At 35.2% G+C, this 16,976-nt stretch overlaps 1 protein-coding gene across 1 annotated transcript; it reads left to right on the top strand.

The window, feature by feature from the left end:
• Positions 1–497: 497 nt before the first annotated feature.
• On the top strand, positions 498–16,411 carry LOC110098660 (MACPF domain-containing protein CAD1). The gene is made up of 7 exons (XM_020825556.2): positions 498–1,400; positions 9,721–9,959; positions 10,035–10,230; positions 10,325–10,402; positions 15,076–15,259; positions 15,380–15,543; positions 15,628–16,411. Exons 1-7 carry the CDS (start codon positions 1,146–1,148, stop codon positions 16,261–16,263), a joined length of 1,752 nt encoding a protein of 583 aa, XP_020681215.1. The 5' UTR covers positions 498–1,145; the 3' UTR covers positions 16,264–16,411.
• The last annotated feature ends 565 nt before the right edge of the window (positions 16,412–16,976 follow it).

Genomic DNA, 16,976 nt, shown 5'->3' with positions numbered 1-16,976 from the left:
ATAAACATCTAACCATATGTTTCTAATGAGTATCACAGTCGTCCATTTGTCAACTGTTATTTGGATTCCTACCACTTGCAGCAAATCGACAAGTGAGCGAGCTGCCGTCGGAATTAATTACTGTTTGCCATTTGACGAGGGAATCGCTGAGTAGACGCACGGGCCGGCACGGCTTACTTGTCAAAATGATAAAAAATAAAATGGTAAACAATCAACCCATTCCTGACCTCATCTCCCTCGGCCTCGGCAAATTATTAGGTCCGGTCATGGGATTTAAAAATAGGTCCAGACATCTAAGAAAAATTTGTCACATATATTACGTTTTGATTGTATTTTTTGACTACTCTTTGACTGAGTTTTAATTACGCTTTAGGTGCATTTTGATTGTGTTTTGACTGTGTTTTGACTATGCTTTAGATACATTTTAACTGCACAATTAAAAATTTGATTTAAAATAATATTTTATTGACCTCGGACATAATAATTTGCCCTCGGCCTCAGATCTCTGTCATGGCGTTGAGTCCTGGTAGGGAACCTACGTACCACTGGATGGGATTAAATATTGCCTTTCTTAGAAATTGAGCGCTCTTTTTCTTGGAGAGGATTATTTCGCAGTCAACGCTATGGTGTGAGTCCGGAGCTGAAATCTTCTTCATTGGCAAGCTGTGTCGTTACTGTTCTTTGGGGACTGAGTGAGGTCTTCAGCACCGAATCAATTTACTTTCCGTTCGCTTTAAATTTCCTGAGAATGACAGCGAGTCCATTTTAATTTCGCAATTGGAAACTTCTTTGTTTCGTGCTCTTTTTGGGGCTTCGGGGATTGGGATTAGAAAAAGTGGGAGTTCTTGATTTCCTCTGTTCAGTGGGGTTTTTTTAATAGATTTCGAGAAAATAGATGTAGGAAAAAGAGCGGCACTCAGAAAGCTGAGGCCTTTTTCAGTTCTTCCAAGCTCTTCCGACTTTCTAGGAAACCCATATGGCGAAGAAGGACCACTTTCTTGCTCTTTATTGGGGTTCCATTTGTAGAGAGACTTCTTGGTTGAATTCGCTAGTTGGAGCTGTGTTTTTGAGCTTTGTGTATTAGGTCTTTGTTAACTGAAATAATATAGAACGGTGGAGATTTGCTTTCTCGGATTCAATTTGTGATGGAAGAGAATGCTGCTATTCGTACTATCCGGAGTTCGATCCAAGCTCTGGGAAGCGGTTTTGATGTAAACTGTGACACGAGATTGCTTTATTGCAAGGGGACGAAAAGTTCTAGGATTGTGGAGGTGGACGAAGAGCACGTTAGGGATCAAATTGCATTCGATGATGTGTTGTTGCCTGAGGTTTCCAGAGATGTGAGGTTTTCCCAAGAAATTGGAGGGCGGCAGAGCACTGTTGTTTGCAGTTACCTGGAGGTTCGTTCTATTTAACTATTTTGCTTGTGTTTCAGTTTAATTTTTCTTTCTTCGGCGCACTCGTGTGTCTATATTTGTTTGTTCGGAAATAGTTTATGGGCCTCGTTGCCTTTCTATTAATATGTGATAAGCTTGAAGATCTGTTGTGTTAATTTGAATTGATTAGGCACTTTATTCCGAAATTGATCAGTTAACTTCATGTTTTCACTTAGAAAAGGAGATGGGGACTTGTAAGTGGATGTTTATGTAATTATTGAGCATTGAGTGGAATATTATGACTTGTTGTAGTATTGGTTAAATCCTACCAATTTAGGAAAAACAGCAAATAATCTCCCCAAATCCAATGGAAAATTAGAGACAAATAGGAATTTTATTGTAAGAATCTAGACGCCGCTAGAGCCCAAAGAAAACGTATGGGATCTCAAATTTCAGCCAAATTCAAGATGCCCTAAACTTAGGAAAACAAATTATTTGATGCATACAATTCAAAAGGAATTCTCTAAACAACCCTACTTTGAAATTTCCCTCCAAACTCCCTTCAAAAACCTTCCAAAACAGCTCACAGGTGAATTGGGCGGACGACTCCTGCGTACCGGAGGCGGAACTCTCCGTCAGTTTCGCGTAAGCCGGTCCAATCGGACCGGTCTAACAGAATGTTGATAAATTTTATTAGGTTTTGCTAAGTTTCTCTTTTGGCCCTGTTTTGGTGATAGGCTGGCTTTTTCTACTACTTTAAGGTTTATACTAGCTCGATAAAATCCTCCGATAAATTAGTGGCATCAAAAACCTTGCTGATCTAGGCTAAATCTTGGCCTGCAGCTATCAGCTAGGTGAATCTTATAACTGCAACTTCTTCAAGCTCACTCTCCCTTTAAAAAATTTGAGCACTGGATTGATCTGTGGTCTTCTCATAATTATCTATGCAACCAAACAACCAAACCTTTTTGTGATATAATGAACTATGGCACTTTATGTTTCTTATCGAAATATCTATGAACCACTATTGTTGCTGTCCCACGTGCCTAGGTTTTTTCAGCAATATCCAAATATCTATGGGAGTGTTTGAAAGTGAAGTGATGTCGTAAATAATGGTTTACAACATTATAAAAATGAGAATATGAAGTAAAGGACCCATTTGGCAATGATGACTTTTGTTATGCTTTTTTGTTTTGTATTGTGTTATCTTGTAAGTATTTGGTTAAATTTCTATTAAATTTGCTTTTTGAATTGTTGTGATATATGAACCTGTTCGGTAAAGATTGTTGTGATGGTAATATGAACTGGTTAGATGTCCAAGGTAGGCTTGATTATTAGTTATCAGGTAATGACAATAACTTTAATTTTAAAATTATATTTTATAACCAATAATAGATATAAATTTGATAATTAATGATTATGTATCTATGAGCTAAATTAAAATTAGAGTACTAAATAACGAATTATAGAATGATTTAGGTTATAGAATGATTTAGGTAGTAATAATAGGTAATTTTTATTAATTAATAACGAAGTTTTATAAAGTCCATCCATCAAAAGAGCACATTTCAAGATAATTAAGTATGAAATTCATAATACTTGGATGCTTTCAAATATTAATTTATGATTTAGCATAGCAATAAAACAACGCAATGAGAGTGTGCAAGGAAAAGAAAAAATTATATTGCTGGGTTATTATTAAGATTTGCTTCAGTGCATTTTTTGTTTTAAGAAATTCTATGACTGCTTTTGATAAAATTGTGCTTTATGAAAGCATTCTTGATCAGGTTTTTTATAAACTCGTATTTTAGTTTTTGCTTAATTAAGATTTTTCGTACAACTGTTGGCTTGCCCTTCATCAACACCCTAAATTTATTTTGCTATCTTAAAAATGTAATCAGGTAATTAGTCCACGTGTCTGCAATAACAAGAACAACGACAACACGAAGCTTTTATCCCACTATGTGGGGTCAACTACATAAATTTTTTTTCGTTTATTATGTTCTATAAGAGTCAAATTCTCATTTAAACTTAATAGAGTCATTTTTAATACTTTCTAACCATGCCTTTTTAGGTATAATACATCTACTCTCCTAACAAGGTCATCGTAAGTTCGACGCTTTATGTGTCCAAATGATCTGAGACTACTCTTTCTAATCTTATTTGCCATTAGATCTACTCCAACCCTACTCATGTATATGCTCATTTCACATTCTATCTCTAATTATAAAGCCACTGATCCAACTGAGCATCATCATGTCTGCAATAATTAACTTAATTTTATGCTTATCTTTTAAATACCAACATTCTATGCCATAATGCATTACAGATCTCATCGCCATCTTATTAAATTTTTTCTAAAGTTTGAGTGGTACTATTCTATTGCATAACAGACCCTTTGTATTTCTCCACTTCAACCATCCAACTTGAAATATATTAATAATATTCTCATCTATTTGACCATCGCTTTGAATAATAGACCCGAAATATCTTTGCACTCCTTTTTATGACATGATCAGCCATTGTCATAATTCTACCACTATATCTAATATTACTAAAATTACATTCTATGTATTCAATTTTAGATCAACTCAAATGAAAAACCTTAGATTCTCATATTGACCTTGATATAAATCATGTTTTTCAATAACTCTCTCTAGTCTTATTGAAGAGATGCAGAATGGAGCATATAGACAAAGAAAGAAGATTGACCCCTTACTAGAACAAATAGATGCTCTATATATAGATCAATACAGATAAAGGGGCACGCTTACAGTATTGACAGGTTACAAGATTAATTAATTTCAGATGTGGTACTATTGATCTTTCATTTTTGCCTCTAATAGTCCCCTGCAAACTGACGAATCTTTAGTGATTGTCAGTTTGAGTCTCAAGAATTGGAATCTTGGAGTTGAGAGGTTTTTGGTTAATATGTTGGCAATTTGATCAATAGTACTGATGGGTAGTAATCGAATTTGATTTTGCTGTATGTGGTCACGAATGAACCTGTGATCGATTTCGATGTGTTTCATTCTTGCATGAAACACAGGATTGTTGGCTAGAGCTATGGCTGACATGTTGTCGCAAAATAGATCAACAGGATTGCTATGATTGATGTTGAAGTCTTCAAGAAGTCGTTTGAGCCATACTATATCTACAATGGCGACCGCATGAGCTTTGTATTCTGATTTAGTTGAAGATCGTGCTACTGTGTTTTGTTTCTTGACAGCCCATGAAATGAGAGTTTGACCAAGAAATGAACAGTAGCCAGATGTAGATTTCCTTGAGAGCGGATCACCTGCCCAATCGGCATCGGAGAAGGTACGGAGTTGAAGATCTGATTTGTAATGGGTAGACCCCAGTCAATTGTGCCGCATAAGTAACGAAGAAGTCTAATTAGCATATAGATATGATGATCGTCGGTATCATGGATGTGATGTGAGAGAACATTAACCACAAACGCTATATCGGGATGAGTTAACGTCAAGTATTGAAGCGAGCCGGTTATGCGCATGTAGGTGTTGGGATCAGACTGTTGAGGATCGGGATTAATTTTGTATGGTAGTTTGTTGCACGTTGGGTTGGCGAGCGGATTGCAAATAAAAAGATGTGCTTGCTGAAGAATTCATTCGGCATATGCTTGCTGCGATAGAAAGTAGCCATTTAGAGTGGACCGAATGTGAATCCCCAAGAAGTGGTTTGCCAACCCGATATTTTTGTGAATTTGGATTCGAGCTGCTTAATGAGGTTTGAAATGGCTATTTGGTTGTTGTCGGTGAGCAGTATGTCATCGACATATACCAATAGGTATATTTGGACAAGATCTTTCTTGTACGAGAGTAAGGAGGGATCGGCATGTCTGTGCTGAAAACCCAACGAGATTAGATAGTTAGTGAAGGTGGTATACCATTGCTTGGGGGCTTGTTTGAGCCCATATATCGCTTTGTGTAGAAGGAAAATGTGGTCAAGACTGGAGGAGTCTTCGAAGCCTTTGGGCTGTCTCATGTAAACGATTTTGGTTAGGTGGCCGTGAAGAAAAGTATTAGCAACATCAAATTTCTGAATTGGCCAATTATGAAATAGAGCTACCGCAAGGAGAACGCAAATTGTGGGAAGTTTTGCGGCTGGACTAAATGTCTACATATAGTCTATGTCATGCTCTTGGTGATTACCTTGAGCGACAAGTCGTTCTTTTAATCGAGCGACTGTATCATCCGTGTTGCGTTTGGTTCTGAAAGTCCATTTGCAACCGAGTATGGTTGCTTGCAGTGGAGGAGAAACTAGTGTCCGCGTTCCTTATTTTTGTAGGGAGAAGAATTCAGATGCCATGGCTTGCCGCCATTCAAGGATCTTGATGGCTTCGTTGTATGTTGATGGTTCGAAAGAAAGAGATTTAGAGTTTTGCTGATGTAGCAGATTTAGGCGATTGGGAGGTTTCAGGTGACCCGTTTGAAATCTTGTGATCATGTGTGTTTGGGGGGTTGAGGTGTGATGCAGGTAGGATTAGAAGATGTAGGACGAGTTGGAGGAGAGATGGGATGAGTTGCTAGAGTAGTTTCGGATGTTGGCTGAGGATTCGGAGAATGATGCGACGAGAGGATGGGATTTGTAATTATGAGTTGAGACGTGGACAGATTTTGATTAGCATTTGATGTGGGCAATAGAAGCAAGGGTAAGGATGTGCATTGCGATGGAGCTTCTGATATATTGGTTTGCTGGAAGGTAAAAGAATTTTCGATAAAGGTGACATCACGAGAAATGTGAATGGAATTGGAGGCTCTGTTAAGGAATTTATAACCTTTGTATTTGTCTGAGTAGCCTAGAAATATGCTCGATATAGATTTTTGCTGAAGTTTGTGATGAAGATGACCGGAAGTGAGTGGAAAGCATTCACAGCCAAAAGTTTTTAAGTGAGAGTAAGATGGAGGAGTGTTGTAGAATTTTTGAAAAGGAGATATGGCATTCGTATTGACCGAAGGTAAGCGGTTTATCAAGTATGTAGCAGTTATGACTGCATCGGGCCTGAATTGAGGAGTAATAGAGGCTTGGTGAAGAAGTGTTCTGGTGGTGTCCAGAATGTGTCTGTGCTTACGTTCCGCCGTTTCGTTTTGTTCTGGAGTATATATGCACGAGATTTGATGATGAATGTCGTTTTCTCGAAGAAATTGAGTTAAGTTATGATTAAGGTATTCCATTCCTCCGTCAGTGCGGATGATTTTAATTTTGTGAGCGGATTGAAGTTCAACAAAAGTTTTGAATTCGATGAAAACTTTTTTGACTTCAGATTTGTTTCGAATTGGAAAAAGCCAAGTAAAGCTTGAATAGTCGTCCACAAAAATAATGTAGTATTTAAATCCTTGGTTTGAAATAACGGGGGATGGGCCCCATACATCAGAATGTATAAGTTCCAAGGGAGTATGTTTTCTATTGTCAGAGTGGTCAAAAGATAGTTTGTGACCTTTACAAGATTGACAAGATACACAAACATAAATAGAACTAGGTATGCGAAGCTGAGGTGAGCATCGGCAATGAGACGCAGGACCCTTTGATGAGGGTGACCAAGTCGATTGTGCCAAATGGCGGAGGAGGTGCGGATGGATTGAAAAGCAGAGGTAGTCTCGAGTGGAGTGGTGAGAGGATAAAGGCCATCTTTACATGATTCTTGAAGTAGAATTTGATCCGTCTTCATGTCCTTGAAAAGAAAGCCCGTGGGATTAAATGTAATAGAAATTTTGTTGTCTTTTACAAGGTTAGAAATCGAAATATGATTGTGAGATATGCTAGGAATGTGAAGAAGATTTGATAGTTGGAGCTTACGGAACGGAGTTGGAAGAATACTTATGCCCGAGTGAGCAATCAGAATGTTTCTTCCGTCTCTGATGGTGACCGAATTTGAGCCTTGATAGGCAGTAGCTTGAGAAATATTTTCAGATAGGTTGGTCATGTGAGCCGAAGCGCCAGAGTCAAGATACCAGTCGGTTGGTGTGGAATCAGTTGTAGCTACCATTGCTTTGTTAGGGTGCGAGTATGTTTGCGGAGTGTAATTGACATTGAGGCGATGCTAGGAGACGGAGGCCATATAACCCTTTTTGTTGCAGATTTGGCAAATTGGGAGCGGCTGTTGGGCGTTTCTTCCAGTGCCAGCTTGAGTTTGCTGAGGACGACCACAGTTCCGTTTGTTTCGCCCTCTTGCTGCGTACAGAGCAGTCTGAGAATTTGTCCCGGACACAGTTCTTGCGATGTCTGTTGTGACGTGAATCTCTTCTCTTATCAGCAATGCATAGAGATTTTCAAGACTTTTTGGGTTTAGCATTGTGCGGATAGAAGTCTTGATTGCTTGATAGGGCGAAGGGAGACCGTTCAAGATGTGCATAATGATGTCTTCATTGTCGATTGTAGAGCCTGCTGCGGCGATTTGTTTGACGAGAATCTTGATCTCGTTAAGGTATTCCGACATGGACTGCGCCTTCATAGATACATTGTGCAGCTCGTTCTTGATCTGTATGACTTTATAGCAGTTCGTGGATTGAAAACGAACCTTGAGAGCCTTCCACACTGCAGCGGTGGAATCAAGATGTAGAACGTATGGAAGAATCGATGCGGAAATGATGGAACAGACGGCAGCCGAGAGGTTTTGATCGGTTACTAGCCATTCTTTGTAAGCAGGATCGGCGACGGAAGTTCGTTCTTGTTGCGTTTCATGTGGTTGAGGGGGAGATGCAAGTGGTTCAAGAAATTATTCAAAGCCATTTGCTCTGAACAACTTAACGATCTGGCTTTTCCAAATTGCATAGTTGTCTGTGGACAACTAGGTCGAAACGAACGTCCGGAGGTTGGAGACGACGAACTTGAGTGCCACTGGGATGCCAGAGTTCTCTGTGGAATGATCCGTAGAAGCGACGGCCGGAGATGAGGCTGAGGAGGCCATGGAAAAAGAAAAAAAAAATTCTTCAGGAGGCAGGAGGGCACCCGCTCTGATACCATGAAGAAATGCAGAACGGAGTAGGTAGACAAAGAAAGAAGATTGAAACAAAAAGTAGAATGAATGGCTCTTCTCATTGAATCCCCTTACTAGAACAAATAGATGCTCTATATATAGATCAATACAGATAGAGGGACATGTGTACAGTACTGATAGGTTACAAGATTAATTAATTTCAAATGTGGTACTATTGATCTTTTGTTTTTTCCTTTAATACTTATCAACAAGAAGAATATTATCAACAAAAAACATACACCAACATACATCATTTTGCCACTTTCTTATATCCATGACTAAAGAAAAAAGATATGAGCTTAAAGATAATTCTTGATGTAATCCAACTAAAACGGAAAAATACTTTATCAAACCACCTTGTGTTTAAACACAAGTAATAGATCCTGTATATATATCTTTAATGATTTGAATATAAGCATTATTTTTTTTTCTAGAAATCTCCTGAGCACTTTTCTTGGAACTTGATAACATGCTTTCTCTAAATCAATAAATATCATATTTAGATCCTCCTTACTCTCTCTATACTTGTCCATCAATCCTCTCAACAAATGTATAGCTTCCATAGTAGACCTATCTGGCATGAATCCAAACATATTTTGAGAAATACTAGTATTATGTCATAACTTAAGCTCATTTAATCTCTGCTATAATTTATATGTATGACACATTTAACATAATTCCTGTATAATTCTTACACTTTTGTGCATCACTTTTATTTTTAAAAATAAAAACTAATACACTCATTCTCTACTCATCTGACAACTTTTTAGTCTTCAAAATAATATTAAGAAATTCCTTGATCTCCTAAGCATTTCGAAATTTCTATTGGAATATCATTAGGTCCTATTACTTTTCCACACTTCATTTTTTTAAAGCATCTTCAACTTCAATTTTATTAATACAATGATAAAAATAAAAGTTTATATTTCATTTAGGATGCTAAGGTCACTATTGTTAATCATAATTTTACAATCTTTGTTGAAAAGTTTATCGATATATCTCATCCACCTATGTTAAATATTTTCTTTTAAGAAAAATACTTTTTGATCTTCATTTTTAATGCACCATACTTGAACTAAGTCCTTATTTCTTCTATCTCTGATTGACTGATTTCTAAATACATCTTTTGTCCTCACTAAAAGCTAAAATCTTTAATCTACTTGTCTGCGTAACTGTAAATTCTCGCAGTTCTTATTTTTCATATCATGTATGTTATTTTCGAAGTTTCATTTGGATGTTCAAGTTTCTTTCAGCTGCAATTATGAGCTCTTGATCTCTTGAGAACTAGATGCTTGATACATAAATTAAATTAAACTTTTTTTTTGCTCTTGTGATGACTCCCTGCAGATGGCAGGAATTTTTAACAAGAGAGCTCAGCTCTCAGGAAATACTCCTCTTGGTGGTTTCAATTTTGCATTCAGCTTTACTGGTTCAAAGAAAATTGATATGGCTTCTACAAAAAGCCTTGCTATGGATGGAATGTTTATGCCTTTGTGTAAGGTTATGCTAACCAAACAACCTTCATCCTTAGGAGAAGATGTTAAGAAGGCCGTACCAAGTTCTTGGGAACCATCATTGTTAGCCAGGTTAGGCAGCTTTTTTAGCTTAACAAGATTATTCAAATGTTTAAGGTTGGGACTAAAAAATTTTCCTGTTTGCAGATTTATTGAAAGTTATGGCACTCACATTATTACATCAGTTACCATTGGTGGTAAGGATGAAATATATGTCAAGCAGCAAAGCTCATCACACTTATCGTTCATGGACATAAAAAATTATATCCAAGATATAGGAGATCAGAGATTCTCTGAAAATGAAGGTCATTCAAGTTCTGGTCCAATGAAAATGAAAGATAAGGCTAGTGCTTTGTTTCTTATCTTGAGTTGGGTTTATATTGTCTTTCTGCTATTGTTTCATTTTGATTACCTTCTTCGTTGTTATGTATTTCCAGGCCACCGATCCTTTTTCTTTTAATGGTCAGGGTGTATATCCGCAACCACCTACTGCTCCGTATCTTAGTGCAAAAGAGGTATCAACAGTCCTCATAAAATTTCACTTGCTTTTATGTTTTGTGAATATTTTAATCTTTTAATCATGATCTGAAACTCGTCCACCAAATAGATTATGTTATATCTTTGGTAATATTAATATTATTGTTTTTGTTGAAGCTATTACCCACAAATTCATGACTAAAGCTTTGTGCCTCTGGTTGCATAATTGACATTTAGTGCCTTTTTGTTCTTACTTTTACAAGTATAGAATCTGCTTTTCCTCTTATTTGGTTTATGTGCAATCGGCAAACTTGGTTATATGTGTTGCGGTTCTGGGGAGTTGCAGTTTTTTGTGGTTTTGGAAAGCAGGTGTATAGTTGTTTTGATGTTCTGTTGTTGTGCATATTTCCCAGAGACGTATTGCCGCTGGTATTTTGAAAATTGTTATGGGCTTAACTTGCTACAGTCCTTATCTTGCTTCATCAAATTCAACAAGTTTGGGCTTTCTCCAAAATTTTAAGATAGGCTTGTAAAATGTTTTGATTTAAGGCTTAAGTGATTCTTTATTGAATTGAATTAACGTTATCTTTTAGATTTAACTTAAAACTTAAATTTGGCTGATTTTGTGCCAACAATATCTATTAGCTTCGATATGCATAGTCTATAAAAAATATTTTGAGGCATGTACTAAAAATCCTTTTTGACTATAAAAATTTTCTTTTCAGCTTTCAATTTTGTAAGTTGGATGTGTGATTTCATCAAGTTTAATAGAGGTGCAACTACTTGATTTGAGTAAAGTCATTTCTATGTGTTGACGTGAGACTAGTCATTATTTTGCTGTGTGACCTAGTTGAATCTTACTTATAGATATGGACTAGGAAGATAATAAAATTAATGTCTATGTTGATACTAAAGAGTTTGAAGAAGTTAATGATTTTGCAATCTCATAATTGATATTTGGGGTTGTGTGAAGTTTGTCCATGTCTACTTTATACCAATTTAGAACTTGGACCACATCAGTGATTTATATAAGGTAGTTTAACATCAGTGATTTATATAAGGTAGCTTAAGTAGATAAACTATTATATATTTTTCTTGGTGATATTTAGTTTTGATTAAATGATTGCTGATGGAATATGGTGTAATATGCTATCCATGGATTTTGAAATTTAACTGTGTGACCTAGTTGAAGCTTACGTATAGATATGGAGGAAGAAGATAATAAAATTAATGATTATGTTGATACTAATGAGTTTGAAGATGTTAGTGATTTTGAGGATGATATATTAGTTGATAATTATTTATAAGTCATGCTTTTCATCATAACTATTCTTATGGTTGAATCTGAGTAGAAGCAAACTACAAGTTTTCAAACTTATTTAAACATGGGAAGACATTGGGTGATCAAGTCATTTAAAAGAGTTTTAGATATCTTGAATCTATTATTTAAAGTGATGGTGAAATAAATGGGGATATTATTTGTAGAATTATAGTTGGATAGTTGAAGTGGAGGAATTCATCGAAGCTATTATGTGATAGAAAATTACCCATCAAATTTAAGAGAAAATTTAACAAATAGGTGGTGAGATCTATAATACTTTATGATATAGAATGTTAGCCATTACAAAAGAAGCATAAAATTAAGTTAGTGTTGCACATATGAGGATGATTAGGTGGATAAGTGGATTAAGTTAGTGTTGCACATACGAGTATATGCATGAAAAGGTTGTAGTGCATTTAGTGGTAGATTAAATTAGAGGGAGTCGCTTTAGATGATTTGATCATATAAAACATCAGTCTTTCGATGACTCTCTTAGAAGAGTAGATGTATTAGATTTGACTTATGTTAAGAGAAATAGAGGTAGACCTAAAAAGATTTGGTCATACAGCTTTAGATATGTGTTTTTTATTAGATTTAAATTATAATTTGACTCTTAATAGGATATAATTAAGAAAAAAAATTCATGTAGTCGATCCCACGTAGTGAAATAATGGCTTGTTGTTGCTGCTATTGTTTCTACTATGATGTCTTTATTACTAGAATAGTATAAATTATATATTTCATATTAATAATTTATAAAATATAACAATGCATTCATGTGTTTTGAGTCCTACTTTTTTCTAGTTTCACCATATCGTCATGTGCATCATTTTTATACTCGCGTTCACATGTTTGTATCCATGTTTCATATTAGAAGGATAATTTTCCAACCTATAAAGCATAAGAATAAATTTTAATGGGCATAAGAATCTAGTGATCCACATAAAATATAAGTCTTTTAAATTTTGAATAAGCATGCAGTTGAAAGAGAGAGTAGGCAAGGAGGTGTGATTTTTGCCTTATTTTCCATTGAGTTGGAAAATATAGTTGTTGAACTTGTGAATTTATGTGATGATGTTGTTTTAGTGTTAGTTGATTGTAAAGATATTTGTCGTGATAAAAATCTCGATGAAGTTCCATCACATATGGATTTACAGTATGCTATTGATTTAATTTCATGATCTTCATTGTAAAACTCTTCATCATAGAATTAAACAAATGTAATGTGATAAACTTAAAAGTAAAGTTGAAAAGTTACATGAGAAGTGATTTAGTAAGGAAAGCATTACTCTTCGACTCTTTGCAGTATACATAGTTTGCTTACACCAAACAAAATATGGTTGTTAGCAAAAGTGTGTAGGTAGTTGATCCATGAATAAAACCTTAATTAAAAATATGTTTCTTATACCTCATTTGGATGCTATATTAGGTATAGTGAATGTTGTGATATCTTTCAAAGTTAATGTAGAAGTGATTATGATCAATTTGAATGAGAGAAAACGGTGAGTAAAATGTTTCATGGATTATATCAATGGTTAGTAATACCCTTAAGGTTAACTAAAGCACCTAATAATTTCACGAGAACAATAAATAAGGCCTTGTGACCTTTTATTAAAATTATTTTTTATTTTTATTACATTTTCATTTATAACAATACATGATATTATCATTTGGTGCACCTTAGGAAAGTATCCATTATCTTATAAATATAAAAAAAATTGTTGTTTTTGTACCAATTTGTGATCTTTCTAGAATTTGTTGTGTCTAGGCATAAATATCAATAGTGAGTTGCATCTCGTAGTGTGGCATGGTGTAGCACACCCCTGCACTATTTTCAGGGCAAGGCACATGTGATCAAAGTAAGGCTTACTATTGACGTTGTGCGCAGGAAATAACACCTAGCTGATAATTCATGATATTTTGATTTCTATGATTTAGGATTTCTATAACCGGGTCATCAAAAGGTCAGTGTTTTATGTGACCAAACCATTTAAGACGTCTCTCTCTAATTTTATCTGCAATTGGAGCTACTCTAACCTTTTCATGTATATACTCATTTCACATTATGCCTCTAAGAGTAAAGCCACTCATCCACTTGAGCATACTCATCTCTGCAATACTTAGCTTAATTTCATGTTTTTCTTTTAATGGTAAACCATCTACCCCATAAAAAGTATTGTAGGTCTCACCACCATCTTATAGAAAATTTTCTTCTTTTTAAGGGGTACTTTTCTATCACATAACAGGCGCGTTGCATTCCTCCACTTCAACCATCCAATTTGAATTCTACTAATAATATCCCCCAACTATTTCACCATCAATTTGAATAATAAACCCGATATATCTAAAACATATACTATTTTTAATGACTTGATTTCCAAAAGTCACAATCTCCCAATTAGATTTATTGGTACTAAAATTATACTTCATGTATTTAGTTTCGACTATAAGGTTGACCTCCATAGTTCAAGTTTACTTGTCTTATTAATAAGAAGAATATCATTAACAAAAAGCATACACGAAGGTACATCCTTTTGCAAATGTCTAGTAAGAACATCCATGACTAAAACAAGAAAATATGGGCTTAAAGTTGCTATTTGATGTAAACCAACTAAAATACAAAAATAATTGGTCAAACCACCTTGGGTTTGAACACAACTAATAACTCATGCATGCATATTCTTAATGATATGAATATAAATATTATTAACTTTTTTTTTCCTAGAACACTTGAGAGCACTTCTCTTGAAACGTTATCACATGCTTTCTCGAAATTAATAAATATCATTTGTAGATCATCCTTATTCTCCCTATGCTTCTCCAACAAACCTCTCAGTAAAGATCCATTTAATTAATGATTTGTCAAAATCTATTAATATACATGATATTTAGATTTTACATTATTTAGCTATTGCTTTTAGATGATTTATTTAATAAATGATTTTGTAATTTTATGACTTGAATTACAAGTTGGTTGAAAAAAAGGAGAATTTATCTAAATCTGATGATCATTTTTTTTAATTGAAATCAAATAAACTTTCAAATGCTTGGTATTTTAATAAGGTCTTTGTGGGTTTCTGTGAAGCATTTAGTGTAGATATTAAAGGAGTGTTAAGTCATGAAGGACACCTCATTGATTTCTGTTGTGTGAAATTGAATGAAGCTAAAACAAATATTCAAATTATGTAAGAGTTCTATGATATAATGCAAGTTCTTTGATATTGGACATTATTTGTAACGGAAGGAGTTTGTGTTATGTTTTGATCATCATACTTTATTATATTTGAATTCTCAAAAGATGTTGGCACAGAGAATAGCCAATTTAGTTGAGTTTTTAACAGAATATTCTTTTGTTCAAAGAGTGTTGTATCTGAATAACGTTTGATGCAGGATGTCACAATCATTTTCAGAAGAAGAGGAGGGGATGATCTCATTCAAAGCCACAGCCAGTGGAAAAATACTGTAAGGCATGCACCTGACATTATTGAGATGACCTTTATGCCTATCGCTTTTCTTCTTGATGGAATTCCTGGGAAGGACCATCTAATCCGTGCCATCGCTCTTTATTTAGAATGTACGAACCCCTCCCTCTTAAAGCACTTTTGCTTTTGTTTTTAGGATTTGGCTTAACTGAGTCCTCTCGTTTCTGTCTTGACGATTTAAAATTGAAATTTCTTCAATGTCTAATTTACAGATAAGCCACCCATTGAGGAACTGCAGTACTTCCTAGAATTTCAAGTTGCTCGGGTATGGGCTCCAATAAGAGAAAATCTTCCAGGGCATCACAGGAAAGAGCCAGTCTGCCCATATTTGCAGTTCAGCGTGATGGGTCAGAAGCTTTACATCAGCCTAGAACAGGTAAAATTTCCATGGGTTATGAAGAAATAGTCAAAATTGATTAATAATCTTGTAAACCCTAAACCCTAACTGGCAACAACACAGGTATCGGTTGTCCGCAGGCCTGTAACTGGGTTGAGGCTCTGTTTGGAAGGAATGAAACAGAATAGATTGACCATTCATTTGCAACACTTGGCATCCCTGCCAAAAGTTCTCCAACAATATTGGGATTCTCATATCCCAATTGGTGCGCCCAAGTGGCAAGGACCTGAAGAACAAGACAGCAGGTGGTTTGAACCTGTAAGGTGGAAGAACTTTTCCCATGTGAGCACAGCTCCAATCGAGCACAATGATGCCTTCATTGATGACTTATCAGGTGCCTTCGTAGTCACTGGAGCTCAGCTTGGCGTTTGGGATTTTGGGTCTAAAAATGTTCTCTACTTGAAGCTTCTTTATTCCAAGTTACCTGGCTGCACTATCAGGCGATCTTTCTGGGATCACAATCCAGTTCTATCAGGTGAAAATCTCAAGTATGAAGCAGTGAAGGAGTCAGCTAATTCTACTGATTCACAGAGCTCAAGCTCCAAGGTTGTTGGGAAGTTGCAGAAGCTTATAGAAATGTCTGAGATTTCCAAAGGACCTGATGATGTTCCTGGGCATTGGCTTATTACTGGAGGCAAGTTTGGAGTTGAGAAAGGAAAGATTGTTTTGAGGGTGAAGTATTCATTGCTTGCCTATTGATGCGGACTTTTTCAGTTGTTTGGGCAAATGTAAATTAGCGAAGGTAGCACTCTGATGGTTATTTTGGTGAATGAGAGGGAGTTTATTTTCCATGAAAGGCATTCTTTTGGTCTTTATCAATTTGTTTATCCATAGTGTTTTTTTGGCCTTCAAAGTATCCTCAAAGTATCCATAGTGTTATTTTTTTTTTTGCTTGAAGTAGGACTTGTCTATACTTGTGATCCTTGAGTAGAATCAAATCATTCACATTTATGAACTTCACTAATGAACCAAAATAAGACAACTCAAAATATTTGCTTTAGCACTTCATAATAATTTTGTTCATGCTCATTATATGAACTTTTCTCTACACATAAAATACTATTTTTTACTGATTTATAGTCAAGGTTGTAAAAAGCAGATCATACATAGAATAAAAAAAAGATGTTTAATACTGAGTGGACTTCATTTGGGACGGTTTTTTATTACTTTTTAAAATAATTTTTTAGTGCAAAAATTATTATTTTTTATTAGAAAGTTGCTTTAAGAAGTAACAAAAAAGTTATCCCAAAGTTTTGTTTGGGATGATTTTTTTGTCTTTTTAAAGCATCTTTTTGATACAAAAATTAAAATTTTTGTACTAGAAAGCTGAAGCAGTAAGAAAGTTGTTCCAAATGAAATCTTGAATAGGAGGTTAAATTAAATTTTACAATACATATTTAAATTATTTAAAT

Source organism: Dendrobium catenatum, unplaced genomic scaffold (genome assembly GCF_001605985.2).
Source record: "Dendrobium catenatum unplaced genomic scaffold, ASM160598v2 fragScaff_scaffold_753, whole genome shotgun sequence".
NCBI classification, from domain to species: Eukaryota; Viridiplantae; Streptophyta; class Magnoliopsida; order Asparagales; family Orchidaceae; genus Dendrobium; species Dendrobium catenatum.
The sequence above is the reverse complement of the archived record's forward strand: the minus strand, read 5'-3'. Positions and strand labels throughout refer to the sequence as shown.

Excerpts from the sequence above, each read along its gene's own strand:
- LOC110098660 (XM_020825556.2), top strand. The coding sequence starts at position 1,146 with ATGGAAGAGAATGCTGCTATTCGTACTATCCGGAGTTCGATCCAAGCT. Across the intron at positions 10,403-15,075 it reads CGTATCTTAGTGCAAAAGAG|GATGTCACAATCATTTTCAG; the intron begins GTATCAACAGTC and ends CGTTTGATGCAG. Across the intron at positions 15,260-15,379 it reads CATCGCTCTTTATTTAGAAT|ATAAGCCACCCATTGAGGAA; the intron begins GTACGAACCCCT and ends TCTAATTTACAG.